General features: G+C 38.0%; 1 protein-coding gene across 5 annotated transcripts in view; it reads left to right on the forward strand.

The window, feature by feature from the left end:
* LOC143255511 (NAD(+) hydrolase sarm1-like) overlaps window positions 1-16709 on the forward strand; it is a 125623-nt gene that overhangs the window by 86579 nt on the left and 22335 nt on the right. For all 5 annotated transcript variants that reach the window (XM_076511292.1, XM_076511290.1, XM_076511289.1 and 2 more), the window contains exon 4: window positions 1072-1196. In XM_076511292.1, the coding sequence (XP_076367407.1) occupies window positions 1072-1196 (125 nt within the window). The remainder of the gene's footprint in view (window positions 1-1071; window positions 1197-16709) is intronic.

The raw sequence follows: 16709 nt of genomic DNA on the forward strand, positions 1-16709 counted from the left end.
CGGGAACAGGTATGGAATTTGAAGCACTCCAAAATGGCAGTAACAAACACAGGGGGATGGGAGGGGGAGTGAAAACCTGTTCGTAAATTTTGAGGCTAAATATGGAATTTGTCCAAGCGACCCGATGTCCGGTTTACATTGTTTTCATTGTTAGGAGTGTAATTTGGGTCCGAAAATTATTCGGAAAGCCTGGTAAGCCAACTTTTATTTTGTTTTATTTTTATAACTTCAGTAGATATTTACTGTGCAACATAAAGATTTTATCGATTTTTTAATGGGTGAAGTTGGCAAACAAGGCATGGGGCGAATAACAAACATAGACACACAGTTTATGTTAATTAGGATTGGTGGATTCCCTTTTGAGGAGATACTGACATCTGTGTATGTGTGTTCGTAAAGGTAAAAACTAGTTTAGCGAAGACTTTGGTAAACGGTTAGAAGTCCATTAATGGTAAGTCTGTGTATAACTTACTGCGTTGTTGATCGGTGAATAAATGGATCATGGATAAAGAGAGACAAGATTTAAAAAAAAGAGAGACAGAAAGATAATAATTAATAGGTAGAGTGTTTGTTTTTTAATTTCGCGCAAATACGCATAGAGACGGCTAGCGCCGATAGCCTCTAATTTAGTATTATAAGACTAGACGGAAGGCAGCTAGTCATCACTACCCCCCGCCAACTCTTGGGTTACTCTTTTACCAACGAATAATGGGAGTGACTGTAACATTATAACGTCCTCACGGCTGAAAAGGCGAGCATGTTTGGTGTGATGGAGAGTCGAACCCGCGACCCTCTAATTGTCAAGTCGAGCTTTAATCACCTGGCCATGTCGGTGCCTGATAAATAGATTGATAAATAAATAAATATATTATTGATTGGTGGTAAGATAGGAGCTATAGAAACTGATAGAAGCAGTCATTATAAAATTATGACTACTTCTACAAGAAAATATAACAGAAAACTTATGAACTGATCTAAGAATATATACTTTTGATTTATAATTTTGTTAACCTTTTTCGCATGAATTCTTACGGCTGAAATCGGTTGATCTGATCCCTTTATTGTGTATAGATAAGCTTCTCCCAGTACTGCAACGAGTTTGCTAATAGTCGAGTAGACGGAGATCTTTTGCTTCAGCTGACAGAAGAAATGTTGAAAGAAGACATCGGAATTAAGAATGGAATTCTCCGTAAAAGGTAAGACTGCTTCTTTCACAAGAACCAAGATTTTAATAAGTTCATATTAGGCTTAGCTTCGTTGTCATTACACTTGCACACACACGTTTGTGATTTTTAAACCTGTCAGAAGCCTAACTATGGATTATCGGAGCAGTTAAGTGAATTTGTAAAAAGGTCGAAAAAATCCAGGCTGTATTAATCCTTCTCGTGATTGTTGACCCTAAAAATACTAATTGAACCCATATAAATAAACCCCAGTGTTTTTGTTATTTTTTGAAAGATATAAACTATTTATGCACAAAGTTGCTTGTAAGACCATGACCGGTTTGTAGATTGGTTTATACACCTGCGCAACTAACTTTTCTAACCCTGGTGTAGGGAGAAGAAAAACGTTTTTATGCGATTTCCCTTTTTTCGATGTACGTTACGAATTATTTTAAATACATGATGTGTTTGTTGTTCAGCGCATATATAAATCAACTGTAGTTTCAATTTTTGTGTGTGAGTTCAAATACAGTATAATTCCAGATAACATACGCCTGCAAATTTAAACTTTATTAAAGTTGTTTTGGTTTTAGTAACGTATATATAAAAAATAATACATTTCTGTCCTATAATGTAAATATTTTTTACAAATCAATAAGAAAAAAAACTCACTTATATTATTTACCATAATGAACATTTTTTATTATTATGTTTGGGTTATAAAACGATCGATAAGATTCACGTCGCGATTGATCTAGAGAAATCTATAGCTGGAGATTGTCAGCATTTTAAGCATAGTAAAATGTGACCCAATTTCAATGAAAAGGATTAACTTACGTAAAAATACATATGACGCTTTATGAAAAATCTGTACGTGATGAAAAAATTGAATATTATTTTCGGATAAGCGTATAAAAATTACTACAGAATATGTAAACATTTCAAGACAATAAAACCATCTTACACCTGTGTTACTTTCAGCTTTTCACACAGCTTGTTCTGTTATTTGTGTTGTTGTTTGTATTTTAATTTCTGGTAAAGCTACACGAGGGTTATCTCTACCAACTGTTACTAACTGAGCAGTGATAGGCTAGAGGGAAAGCAGCTAATCAACACCACCCACCTACAGCTATGGGCTACTCTTTTACCAACGAGTAATGTGATCTATCGTACGTTATAAGCTACAACGGCTGAAAGGACAAGTATTTCCAGTGACGAAAATTTGAACCCACGACCTGCATATTGCAAGACACGCACCCCAACCACGAGGCCATGCGAGACCTTAAAATCATTGAAATTCAGTGGAATAGAAACGATATCCAGAAACTCCTAAACTATTGGACTGATCTTTGTTAAGCTTTCCACATTTCTATTAAATGTTGAGGTATATACCACCTGGCAATGCCGGGCGATTATGGCGCTCGACTCGTACTCTGAGAGTCGCGTGTTCGAATCCTCATCACACCAGACGTGCTCGCCCTTTCAGCAGTGGGTGCGTTATAATGTACAGTTTGTAAAAGAGTAGCCCAAGAGTTGGCGATGGATGGTGATGACTAGCTACCTTGCCTCTTGTCTTACACTGCTAAATTAGGGACGGCTAGCGTAGATAGCCCTCACGTAGCTTTGTGCGAAATTAAAAAACAAAACAGTCCAAAGTCAGAAATCGTTAGCGTATTTTGTTATGGTATATGTGAGCAGACACTAAATCCGAAAGAGCGCTATCCTGGTGGTGAAATTAGGGAGTGAATTAAAATTAAATCTTAGTCTGTGTAGCGATCGAGGCACCATCTGTATTTCAATGTGCTTTATTTTATATACGGAATTTATCCTTTATTAAATATTTTTTTCATCAGTAGAAACGTTGTTAATTATGGACTTTTTTCCCAAAAGGAATGTGATTAATTAAATTTTGCACTAAAAATCCACTATTCCTTATTACGTTGGCAAATTTGTTACTTTATACACTTGCCAGTTTCCACTGTTCTAACACTCCACATCCACCTCACAAAATTCCATTGTTTTCTCACACCACACTAACTCAACACATTCTATGGTTCTCATGTCCCTCACTAGTACAGCAGTATGTCTACAGATTTACAACGCTAAAATTAGGGATTCGATTTCCCTCGGTGGACTCAGCAGATCGTCCGATGTGGCTTTGCTATAAGAAATAAAACACACACACTCCATGGTTCTCAAACTACATGGGCCAAGCGTGGCCTGAGGGTCAGAGTGCCAAATTGTGGGTATGACGTTTCACCCTCATAACCTCTCCCAAAACAGAACTCCCTATATGTTGGGACCTGCAGTGCGTTAAAAGAATAAGAGTCAATTTCTACTATTCGATCTAAAAAGAATAGCCAGAGTTGGCGGTTAGTTGTGACGATTAACTGCCCTTCCTCTAATCTTTCACATTAAGGACGACTAGTGCATATAGCCCTCATGTATTTTTGTGCGGATAATCTAACGCTTTTCCAAATACACTAACTCGCAGTCCTCTACTGCTTTGGTACTCGATATATATTTGTAAACTCTGGTGAAAATGCATTTAAAACAGTTTCTTTTAGTGGGCTGTTGAGGTGGTACGTGTTTGTCTTAACACTTAACAGAACCAATGTGCTGTCTTGGTGGTTCATTTACTTGTGTTGCAAATATAGGTTTGGACTGAGAGGCATTAATACGTTTGGTTTTGTGTTATTCTGAAGTTCTTGTAAGTATATAATGCTACTTTTTACACAAATATATTATGTTTGCATTGGTAAATATTATTTACTGACAAACGTCACAATACTTATATACAAACTTTGGCAGTTTAATCTTATTGTTTAACATATTACTTGGATAATTTTAGACAAATTTGACATTATTTCTCTATAAACTACTCTTTTGCAGTAGTCAGTAGTTAACTATCACCATTATCACATATGCACATGTATTCCAATTTTATTCAAAATAATTACAAAAATCAATAGATTGAAATCTGTTATTATCCAAAGAAAGTCAGATACAGTTTAAACATGAAACACACCACTGTAGGCTAGGTGATAATATACAGTGTAGAGATGAAACACACCACTGTAGGCTAGGTGATAATATACTGTGTAGAGATGAAACACACAACTGTAGGCTAGGTGATAATATACTGTGTAGAGATGAAACAAACCACTGGAGGCTAGGTGATAAGATACTGTGTAGATATGAAACACACCACTGGAGGCTAGGTGATAAGATACTGTGTAGATATGAAACACACCACTGGAGGCTAGGTGATAATATACTGTGTAGAGATGAAACACACCACTGTAGGCTAGGTGATAATATACTGTGTAGAGATGAAACACACCACTGTAGGCTAGGTGATAAGATACAGTGTAGAGATGAAACACATTACTGTAGGCTAGGTGATAATATACAGTGTAGAGATGAAACACACCACTGTAGGCTGGGTGATAAGATACTGTGTGGATATGAAACACACCACTGGAGGCTAGGTGATAAGATACTGTGTAGAGATGAAACACACCACTGTAGGCTAGGTGATAATATACAATGTCGAGATGAAACACATTACTGTAGGCTAGGTGATAAGATACTGTGTAGAGATGAAACACACCACTGGAGGCTAGGTGATAAGATACTGTGTAGAGATGAAACACACCACTGGAGGCTAGGTGATAATATACAGTGTAGAGATGAAACACACCACTGTAGGCTAGGTGATAAGATACTGTGTAGAGATGAAACACACCACTGGAGGCTAGGTGATAATATACAGTGTAGAGATGAAATACATCACTGGAGGCTAGGTGATAAGATACACTGTAGAGATGAAACACACCACTGGAGGCTAGGTGATAAGATACTGTGTAGAGATGAAACACACCATTGGAGGCTAGGTGATAAGATACTGTGTAGAGATGAAACACACCACTGTAGACTAGGTGATAAGATACTGTGTAGAGATGAAACACACCACTGTAGGCTAGGTGATAAGATACTGTGTAGAGATGAAACAAACCACTGGAGGCTAGGTGATAAGATACTGTGTAGAGATGAAACACACCACTGTAGGCTAGGTGATAAGATACTGTGTAGAGATGAAACACACCACTGGAGGCTAGGTGATAATATACAGTGTAGAGATGAAACACACCACTGTAGGCTAGGTGATAAGATACTGTGTAGAGATGAAACACACCACTGGAGGCTAGGTGATAATATACAGTGTAGAGATGAAATACATCACTGGAGGCTAGGTGATAAAATACACTGTAGAGATGAAACACACCACTGGAGGCTAGGTGATAAGATACTGTGTAGAGATGAAACACACCATTGGAGGCTAGGTGATAAGATACTGTGTAGAGATGAAACACACCACTGTAGACTAGGTGATAAGATACTGTGTAGAGATGAAACACACCACTGGAGGCTAGGTGATAATATACAGTGTAGAGATGAAATACATCACTGGAGGCTAGGTGATAAGATACACTGTAGAGATGAAACACACCACTGGAGGCTAGGTGATAAGATACTGTGTAGAGATGAAACACACCATTGGAGGCTAGGTGATAAGATACTGTGTAGAGATGAAACACACCACTGTAGACTAGGTGATAAGATACTGTGTAGAGATGAAACACACCACTGTAGGCTAGGTGATAATATAGTATAAAGATGAAACACATCACTGGAGGCTAGGTGATAATATACAGTGTAGAGATGAAACACACCACTGGAGGCTAGGTGATAAGATACAGTGTAGAGATGAAACACACCACTGGAGGCTAGGTGATAAGATACAGTGTAGAGATGAAACACACCACTGGAGGCTAGGTGATAAGATACTGTGTAGAGATGAAACACACCACTGTAGGCTAAGTGATAAGATACTGTGTAGAGATGAAACACACCACTGTATGCTAGGTGATAATATAGTGTAAAGATGAAACACATCACTGGAGGCTAGGTGATAATATAGTGTAAAGATGAAACACATCACTGGAGGTTAGGTGATAATATACAGTGTAGAGATGAAACACACCACTGGAGGCTAGGTGATAAGATACTGTGTGACTGTAGGGAATGTGAAATTTTTTAAATCGTTGTTAGATATGTACTTCACTACCCAGCACGTTATTTAAATAGTAACCACTGTCGCATACAGAGAATCATGACTTTCTGTTGGTTTGTTGTTTAGTTTAACTTCCGTTATATTCTATACGTTTGTCTTTAGCTACATATTAGTTACAGTCTGGAAAGGATTAAACTTCCTGCTAGACACATATGTGTATAATTTATTATAAGTTCATCGCACAAACACATGTATAATCGTGTTGTAAGGAGTTTGAATCATGCGCCTGCGTCTGTAAAACTTACTGCCAACATATTGTTCTGGACTTGAGATAATTTTATGGTACATAATTGTATCTACCCATAAGCATTCTGTATTAAACTCTGTGTAACAGGTATAGAACTGTGATTACTAATGTCATCAAAAATACTTATTTACTTGTAAAGAAGTTGGAATAGTGGTGATTAGGTTAGTGGTTAGTTCGTTCGTGTCGTTACGGTGTTCGATCTGTTCTCACCTGCAACGCATTCCGAGAATACTAAAACCTTGGAAAATATGAAAAAAGGAAATCTTATGAACTGTGTCGAACGTAAAGTATTTTGTGTTCTTGAAATAGTGAAACCACGTACCTAGTTAAGTTTTAACTTTTACTCTTTTGTTCTGGTCTTAAAAGTTCTTCGCATTATTCTAAAGCTGCCTTCGGTTTTTTATAACATATGTAAGGAAACTCCTAAAATATTTATTAATCAAATTCCTGAAAAGAAACCATAAAATCGTATTTCGGTTTCGTTACAGGTTTTCTAAGAACTGAAGAACATTCGTTAATACATAGTGGTATTTTAAACCACGCCTACTTTTATTGAAACAATTATATTTTTGTGTGTGTTTGTGTGTTTTCTTATAGCAAAGCCACAAAAGGCTATCTGCTCAGCCCACCGAGGGGAATCGAACCCCTGATTTTAGCGTTGTAAATCCGTAGACATACCGCTGCTCTATCGGGGGGCGTTGTATTTTTTTGTATCTTATACAATGAACTGTTTTTCTGCCTTTGTTGTATGTAACAGGAACAGCACAGTGTGTGAGACATGGCTAATCGACCAGGTGAAAAGTTCATACAGAGCAATCTCTAATTTAAGGGCATAACGTCAAAACTATTTGCAGCTTACACGATTACATTTAACTCAGTGGGATTGACTGTCGCGATTACAGCACCTTACAGCAGAGAAAGTGCGATGTGGCTTCAGCGGCATATTGTTGCTCAAGCCTTGGACCTTTCGATCCAAAATTTGGTGTGTTAACAACTATACCAAACCCAACCGTGTGTTTTTATACAAATATTAGGGTAAACTGAATTCTGTTGTATGCTGTATTATTAACAAGTGTTTGTGTAAATTAGTTTATACTGTCTGCTGTATTATTAACGAGTGTTAGTATAAACTGGGTTATACTGCCTGCTGTATTATTAACAAGTGTTAGTGTAAACTGGGTTATACTGCCTGCTGTACTAATAACAAGTGTTTGTGTAAATTAGTTTATACTGTCTGCTGTATTATTAACGAGTGTTAGTATAAACTGGGTTATACTGCCTGCTGTACTAATAACAAGTGTTTGTGTAAATTAGTTTATACTGCCTGCTGTACTAATAACAAGTGTTCGTGTAAATTAATTTATACTGCCTACTGTACTAATAACAAGTGTTAGTGTAAATTAGTTTATACTGCCTACTGTACTAATAACAAGTGTTAGTGTAAATTAGTTTATACTGCCTACTGTACTAATAACAAGTGTTAGTGTAAATTAGTTTATACTGCCTGCTGTACTAATAACAAGTGTTAGTGTAAATTAGTTTATACTGCCTACTGTACTAATAACAAGTGTTAGTGTAAATTAGTTTATACTGCCTGCTGTACTAATAACAAGTGTTAGTGTAAATTAGTTTATACTACCTACTGTACTAATAACAAGTGTTAGTGTAAATTAGTTTATACTGCCTGCTGTACTAATAACAAGTGTTAGTGTAAACTTAATTCTTCTCCATTCTGAATTACAAATAAATGGTGTAAACATTTATTAAAATTAGTTGTAAGGGTTTGAAAGATAAGGTGTAAACAAATGTTTTGCACAGCTATTTAGCAGATACTACATCAGATGCTGTAGGCTGCTAACATCCTCGTGACTTGGTTTGAAAACTAGAAAATCCATGTTGGTGGCCAGTAAAATAATTAACACTTCCCCCTCAAGTTTTATCTCAGAAGTTGTGTTCATCACGTAGAACTTCTTCAAAGAACAAACTGAAAAATAAAGTTGGTGGATTGATAAACGATTGTAATTCAAAGTGCAGGTGTTTTGTTATGATCGTGTTTACGGATTGTTATAATAGTATTAGCTTTTAATGGGGTTAAAATAGTGCCGGACTTTAATAAAGATATTGACTATTAATGGGATTAAAATAGTGCCGGAGTTTGTTAACGATATTATCTTTTAATGGGGTTAAAGTAGTGCCGGACTTTGATAAAGATATTAACAATTGACGGGATTAAAATAGTGCCGGAGTTTAATAACGATATTAGCTTTAATGGGACTAAAATAATGCCGGAATTTGATAACAGTATTAGCTGGTAGTGTTGTAACCACAATGTAATGTATTTTGATAATTGTAGTAAAGGTGTCAGTTTTGTAAGTGTATGAGAATACTGTTTAGAGATTTTGATAATGACGTTGTGTGTGTGAATATGGTAATGTTAAAATAATTATCATAAATGAATATATTAGGCCGGTTGTCACTTGCAAGTGTTTGTTTGTTTTTGAATTTCGCTCAAAGCTACTCGAGGGCTATCTGCGCTAGCCGTCCCTAATTTAGTAGTGTAAGACTAGAGAGAAGGCAGCTAGTCATCACCACCCACCGCCAACTCTTGGGCTACTCTTGTACCAACGAATAGTGGGATTGACTGTAACATTATAACGCACCGACAGCTGGGAAGGCGAGCATGTTTGGTGCGACCGGGATTCGAACCCGCGACCCTCAGATTACGATTCGAACGCCTTAACACGCTTGGCCATGCCGGGCCCACTTGTAAGTGACAGTTCTTTCACCTGGGCCTGGCATGGCCTAGCGCGTTAAGGCGTGCGCTTCGTAATCTGAGGGTCGTGGGTTCGCGCCCGAGTCGCGCCAAACATACTCGCCCTCCCAGCCGTGGGGGCGTTATAATGTGACGGTCAATCCCACTATTCGTTGGTAAAAGTGTAGCCCAAGAGTTGGCGGTAGGTGGTGATGACTAGCTGCCTTCCCTCTAGTCTTACACTGCTAAATTAGGGACGGCTAGCACAGATAGCCCTCGAGTAGCTTTGTGCGAAATTCCAAAAAACAAAACAAACAAACAAACAAGTTCTTTCACCAAATTCTGCTCTGAAATTCGTTTAATCAGAATTTCTTTCCTTCGATCAGTAAACTTGTAGTTATTCATCCTGTACTTTAACAGGTCTAAATTTCTACTGTGAGGTTGATTTTCTCATGGTACATGTAGGACGTGTGCTTAACGTTTGTTTCTTTCGTCAACCTATTATACTATATTTTCTGAAACCGCTGGCGGAAATTCTAAGAATCATAAACTGCAGCATTATAGCACGTGCCACTGCAATGTTTGATTGATTTTAATTACTAAATAATTCTGATGAAAAACACATGTACAGCAGTATCATAACTATAGTGGGTGCTGCCTCCATATTTCTGAAAATATGGTTTCTGAAATTCGTACTATTTTATGTTCACACTTAATGAAGTGCCAAATTCAACTAAGTAAAAATTACTTACACTTATTTTCATAAAATATACTCTTCAAAACAAGAAACGCAAAAGGAATATTTTTGTTATTTTAAAGAGAAATATATGTAATAACGTTACAAGCTCAGAGTATGTGATGTTACACGTGTTAAGGCACTGATTGTCAGACCAAAATGACAATAAAAGTTGTACACTTTGAAAACGGAGGAAAACATCGGATTTTTCGCCAAAACGCATGCGTGTTCAATAAATTTGTTTGAGAGATCTGCAAGTGCAACATGTGCAAAATCCCTATAAAAGTGACGGGTTCTCGGTTTCCATAGCTCAGTGTTAAGTCACCGACACGCAATACAGTTACGCCAAGACTGACTGAAGCACAACGCAACAACGCCATTGGTCGCTTGGAAGCAGGCGAATCTCGATCAGATGTCGCCAGAGCTGTGAATGTCCACCCAAGCACCATCACAAGGCTATGGATTCGTCACCAACAACATGGATCAACTCGTGACCGTCCACGATCTGGCAGACCTCGTGTGACCACGCCCGCACAAGATTGCTACATCCGGTTACGTCACCTTCGGGATAGGACCACCACTACGACGTCTACTGTCTCAACCATACCAGGGCTGCATAGGATTTCCGATCAGACTGTACGCAACCGTCTACGAGATGCAGGAATCCGACCTCGACATCCAGTCAGAGGCGTCATTCTCACCCAGCAACATCGTCAAGCACGGCTGCAGCGGACTCGGGCACATCGGGTATGGTATCATCGACGATGGAGGCATGTTTGGTTCAGCGATGAATCACGTTTTATGCTTCGTAGGCAGGATGGAAGGACCCGTGTTTACCGTCTCCGAGGTGAACGTTTTGCAGCAAACTGTGTGCAGGATGTTGACAGATTTGGTGGTGGCAGCGTCATGATGTGGGCTGCCGTTGTCTACAATGCCAGAACAGACCTTTTGCACATTCGAGGGAATCTTATGGCTCAACGATACGTCGACGAGATTCTTAGGCCCCATGTGCAACCCATCATGGTGAACGTCAACGACGTTTTTCAACATGACAACGCCCGTCCTTACACAGCCCGACTCACCACTGTCTTCTTGAGACACCACAACATCAACGTTCTTCCCTGGCCCTCTAGATCACCAGATTTAAACCCCATCGAACATCTTTGGGACGATTTGAACCGACGTGTGCGACGGCGACAACCTCAACCGCAGACTCTACCTCAGCTTGCAGCAGCTTTGCAGGCTGAGTGGACAGCCATTCCACAGGATGTGATTCGTCATCTCATCGCTTCCATGGGCAGGAGATGCCAAGCAGTTATTGATGCTCACGGGAGGCATATTCCTTATTGACGTTGAGTGACGTTAAACTTCACCTAGTGAGTGTGGACTTCGCCTTTGCAGACTCTGGATGTTCAGCAGTGAATGTGCAAAGTTTCACACATGTCATACAGAACTACCCAGAATAAACTTGTTAACAATTTGTCTCATATTTTGCCTTTTGCTTTTCTTTTTTTGAAGAGTTTAGTAACTATTTCTTTCTCATTCCTTTCAACCAGTAGTTTCTCATCCATCCTAACTTCTCACCAGTAGTTTCTTATCCATCCTAACTTCTCACCAGTTGTTTCTCATCCATCTTAACTTCTCACCAGTAGTTTCTTATCCATCCTAACTTCTCACCAGTAGTTTCTCATCCATCCTAACTTCTCACCAGTACCTTCTCATACCTCCCAACTCTTCCTGGTACCATACTTTGTGTGCATTTCCCTGATATAAAATGTTGAAAGTGGTTTTTGGTGTTCGCCCCCAGGGGCACAGCAGTGTGTCTGCAGACTCACGCCACTACAAATCTGGTTTCGATACCTGTGGTGGGCACGATGCAGATAGCCCATTGTGTAGTTTTGTGCTTAATTAAAACAACAAACAAATCAAAACAGTCTTTGGTGTTCTTCAGTAACTGAACCTGAACATTCAAATTATAGACAGGCATATTTCATCACTGTGATAACCTCTGGATTAATGGATAGAGTATACATAGCAAAGAAACACAGACACACTAAACTTACGTTCTGTGTGATTGAGAGACGATGTATTACGTTTTAGTCTCTTGCATCATTAAGTACTGTGTGAGAAGAGTTTTTTTTATTTTAAATCATTTTCGCTTTTTTCTGTAAAGATGGTTAATGTAGTTTATGGTTCAACATCCACACGCACATAAATGTCTTTAGCACCACACGTTCATCTGGCTAACTCAACTCTTTCATTACCACAAGGTATTGTCAAACTTACCAGTATCAAGTTTCAGCTTAATAACGAAATGTTAAAACACGTGTTTTTTAGTGTGTTTTTTTATGTAGTTTGTTGAATCTTGCGCGAAGGTACACGAGGGCTATTTAGCAGTGAAAGACTGGAGGAAAGGTAGCTATTCATCACCACCCACCGCCAACTCTTGGGCTACTCTTTTGCCAAAGAATAGTGTGGTTGACCGTCACGTTATAACGTCCCATGGCTGAAAGGGCGAGCATGGTTGGTGTCGCGGGGATCTGAACTCATGACCCTTAGGTTGCGAGTCGAGCGTCTCCTAACCACCTGGCCATGCCTGGCCTTTTGTGTATCTTAAAATTAACTTTGGGAGAACTGTTATGTGGAGACGTGGAGAAAATGGCATATTTGGTTTTATTTTCAATATGTAATAAGGATGAAATAATTGGGGTTTTTTCCTCAGTCGGGAGGTTAGCCTTCGTTATAATCCCTTCACACACTTGTTCACCATATTTTAATGTTAAAATACTTCACGTAAGGTACTCTATATTCGCATTTATGTTTCATGACTAACTAGTTATGAGGAACATGGGTAAGAGTGCCGGTCATCTTCACGTGCACTGCACGTTCACTGGCTCAGTAAGAACCAGCTCTATATATGGCGTGTCTGCCACTAGTCGCAAAAAAACCTCATCAGTCTACATGCACGGGTAGACTTAACGACTGTAGATAGATGTGAAATGCTGGGTTGGGGGTGGCAGTTTGATTATGACATTTTGTTATCCGTTCGTTTTTACATTCACTGTGGCTGCTTCTGAAACAATAAGACTAATTGTTGATTGGCCAATTGTAACGGAAACTGAGTGAAGCTGATAATTGGACTATAAATAAGAGCAAGAAATAATTGGTGTTGAAATAAATAAATAATATTGTGTTATTAATAATCACGTTAATTTTGGTTTGTAAGCGACTCGTGTACGGTTAATAGTAATAATGCTTCATCAACGTAATCTAGTTCACACCATAACAGTTGTTGCCAATGCAGGTTGATGATACTATGTCTATAGTATTCCAGTCTGTCTGATGAACCTTTGTACAGTTAGAAAGGGTTCGTTGATACTCGATATGATATGCATAGATATATGTTGTTGTTGTTTTTACTTCGTAGAATTCAGTAGTTCTGACAAGGTAAATCTCATTATCCCAACCCAGTAATGAAGTCATTACCCCAATTATTCGTTTTCTGGTTGGGTACGAAGTGACTGCCTTAATTGGGTTATTCTAGTTTGTGTTTGACTCGTAATCTGCGGGTTCTGAACATGCTCATTCCTTTCAGCCGTAGGGGCATTATAAAATGTCAGTAAATTCCACTATTTGTCGGTAAATGGTCCAAGAGTTAGAGGTATGTAATGGTGACTTTTCCTCTAGTCTTACACTATTAAATTAGGGGTTAGAGGTATGTAATGGTGACTTATCCTCTAGTCTTACACTATTAAATTAGGGGTTAGAGGTATGTAATGGTGACTTATCCTCTAGTCTTACACTATTAAATTAGGGGTTAGAGGTATGTAATGGTGACTTATCCTCTAGTCTTACACTATTAAATTAGGGGTTAGAGGTATGTAATGGTGACTTATCCTCTAGTCTTACACTATTAAATTAGGGGTTAGAGGTATGTAATGGTGACTTATCCTCTAGTCTTACACTATTAAATTAGGGGTTAGAGGTATGTAATGGTGACTTTTCCTCTAGTCTTACACTATTAAATTAGGGGTTAGAGGTATGTAATGGTGACTTTTCCTCTAGTCTTACACTATTAAATTAGGGGTTAGAGGTATGTAATGGTGACTTTTCCTCTAGTCTTACACTATTAAGTTAGGGGTTAGAGGTATGTAATGGTGACTTTTCCTCTAGTCTTACACTATTAAATTAGGGGTTAGAGGTATGTAATGGTGACTTTTCCTCTAGTCTTACACTATTAAATTAGGGGTTAGAGGTATGTAATGGTGACTTTTCCTCTAGTCTTACACTATTAAATTAGGGGTTAGAGGTATGTAATGGTGACTTTTCCTCTAGTCTTACACTATTAAATTAGGGGTTAGAGGTATGTAATGGTGACTTTTCCTCTAGTCTTACACTATTAAATTAGGGGTTAGAGGTATGTAATGGTGACTTATCCTCTAGTCTTACACTATTAAATTAGGGGTTAGAGGTATGTAATGGTGACTTTTCCTCTAGTCTTACACTATTAAATTAGGGGTTAGAGGTATGTAATGGTGACTTTTCCTCTAGTCTTACACTATTAAATTAGGGGTTAGAGGTATGTAATGGTGACTTTTCCTCTAGTCTTACACTATTAAATTAGGGGTTAGAGGTATGTAATGGTGACTTTTCCTCTAGTCTTACACTATTAAATTAGGGGTTAGAGGTATGTAATGGTGACTTTTCCTCTAGTCTTACACTATTAAGTTAGGGGTTAGAGGTATGTAATGGTGACTTTTCCTCTAGTCTTACACTATTAAATTAGGGGTTAGAGGTATGTAATGGTGACTTATCCTCTAGTCTTACACTATTAAATTAGGGGTTAGAGGTATGTAATGGTGACTTATCCTCTAGTCTTACACTATTAAATTAGGGGTTAGAGGTATGTAATGGTGACTTTTCCTCTAGTCTTACACTATTAAATTAGGGGTTAGAGGTATGTAATGGTGACTTTTCCTCTAGTCTTACACTATTAAATTAGGGGTTAGAGGTATGTAATGGTGACTTTTCCTCTAGTCTTACACTATTAAATTAGGGGTTAGAGGTATGTAATGGTGACTTTTCCTCTAGTCTTACACTATTAAATTAGGGGTTAGAGGTATGTAATGGTGACTTTTCCTCTAGTCTTACACTATTAAGTTAGGGGTTAGAGGTATGTAATGGTGACTTTTCCTCTAGTCTTACACTATTAAATTAGGGGTTAGAGGTATGTAATGGTGACTTATCCTCTAGTCTTACACTATTAAATTAGGGGTTAGAGGTATGTAATGGTGACTTATCCTCTAGTCTTACACTATTAAATTAGGGGTTAGAGGTATGTAATGGTGACTTTTCCTCTAGTCTTACACTATTAAATTAGGGGTTAGAGGTATGTAATGGTGACTTTTCCTCTAGTCTTACACTATTAAATTAGGGGTTAGAGGTATGTAATGGTGACTTTTCCTCTAGTCTTACACTATTAAATTAGGGTTAGAGGTATGTAATGGTGACTTTTCCTCTAGTCTTACACTATTAAATTAGGGGTTAGAGGTATGTAATGGTGACTTTTCCTCTAGTCTTACACTATTAAATTAGGGGTTAGAGGTATGTAATGGTGACTTTTCCTCTAGTCTTACACTATTAAATTAGGGGTTAGAGGTATGTAATGGTGACTTTTCCTCTAGTCTTACACTATTAAATTAGGGGTTAGAGGTATGTAATGGTGACTTATCCTCTAGTCTTACACTATTAAATTAGGGGTTAGAGGTATGTAATGGTGACTTATCCTCTAGTCTTACACTATTAAATTAGGGGTTAGAGGTATGTAATGGTGACTTTTCCTCTAGTCTTACACTATTAAATTAGGGGTTAGAGGTATGTAATGGTGACTTTTCCTCTAGTCTTACACTATTAAATTAGGGGTTAGAGGTATGTAATGGTGACTTTTCCTCTAGTCTTACACTATTAAATTAGGGGTTAGAGGTATGTAATGGTGACTTTTCCTCTAGTCTTACACTATTAAATTAGGGGTTAGAGGTATGTAATGGTGACTTATCCTCTAGTCTTACACTATTAAATTAGGGGTTAGAGGTATGTAATGGTGACTTTTCCTCTAGTCTTACACTATTAAATTAGGGGTTAGAGGTATGTAATGGTGACTTTTCCTCTAGTCTTACACTATTAAATTAGGGGTTAGAGGTATGTAATGGTGACTTTTCCTCTAGTCTTACACTATTAAATTAGGGGTTAGAGGTATGTAATGGTGACTTTTCCTCTAGTCTTACACTATTAAATTAGGGGTTAGAGGTATGTAATGGTGACTTTTCCTCTAGTCTTACACTATTAAATTAGGGGTTAGAGGTATGTAATGGTGACTTTTCCTCTAGTCTTACACTATTAAATTAGGGGTTAGAGGTATGTAATGGTGACTTATCCTCTAGTCTTACACTATTAAATTAGGGGTTAGAGGTATGTAATGGTGACTTTTCCTCTAGTCTTACACTATTAAGTTAGGGGTTAGAGGTATGTAATGGTGACTTTTCCTCTAGTCTTACACTATTAAATTAGGGTTAGTGGTATGTAATGGTGACTTTTCCTCTAGTCTTACACTATTAAATTAGGGGTTAGAGGTATGTAATGGTGACTTTTCCTCTAGTCTTACACTATTAAATTAG

Source organism: Tachypleus tridentatus, chromosome 7 (genome assembly GCF_004210375.1).
Source record: "Tachypleus tridentatus isolate NWPU-2018 chromosome 7, ASM421037v1, whole genome shotgun sequence".
In the NCBI taxonomy this organism is placed as follows: domain Eukaryota; kingdom Metazoa; phylum Arthropoda; class Merostomata; order Xiphosura; family Limulidae; genus Tachypleus; species Tachypleus tridentatus.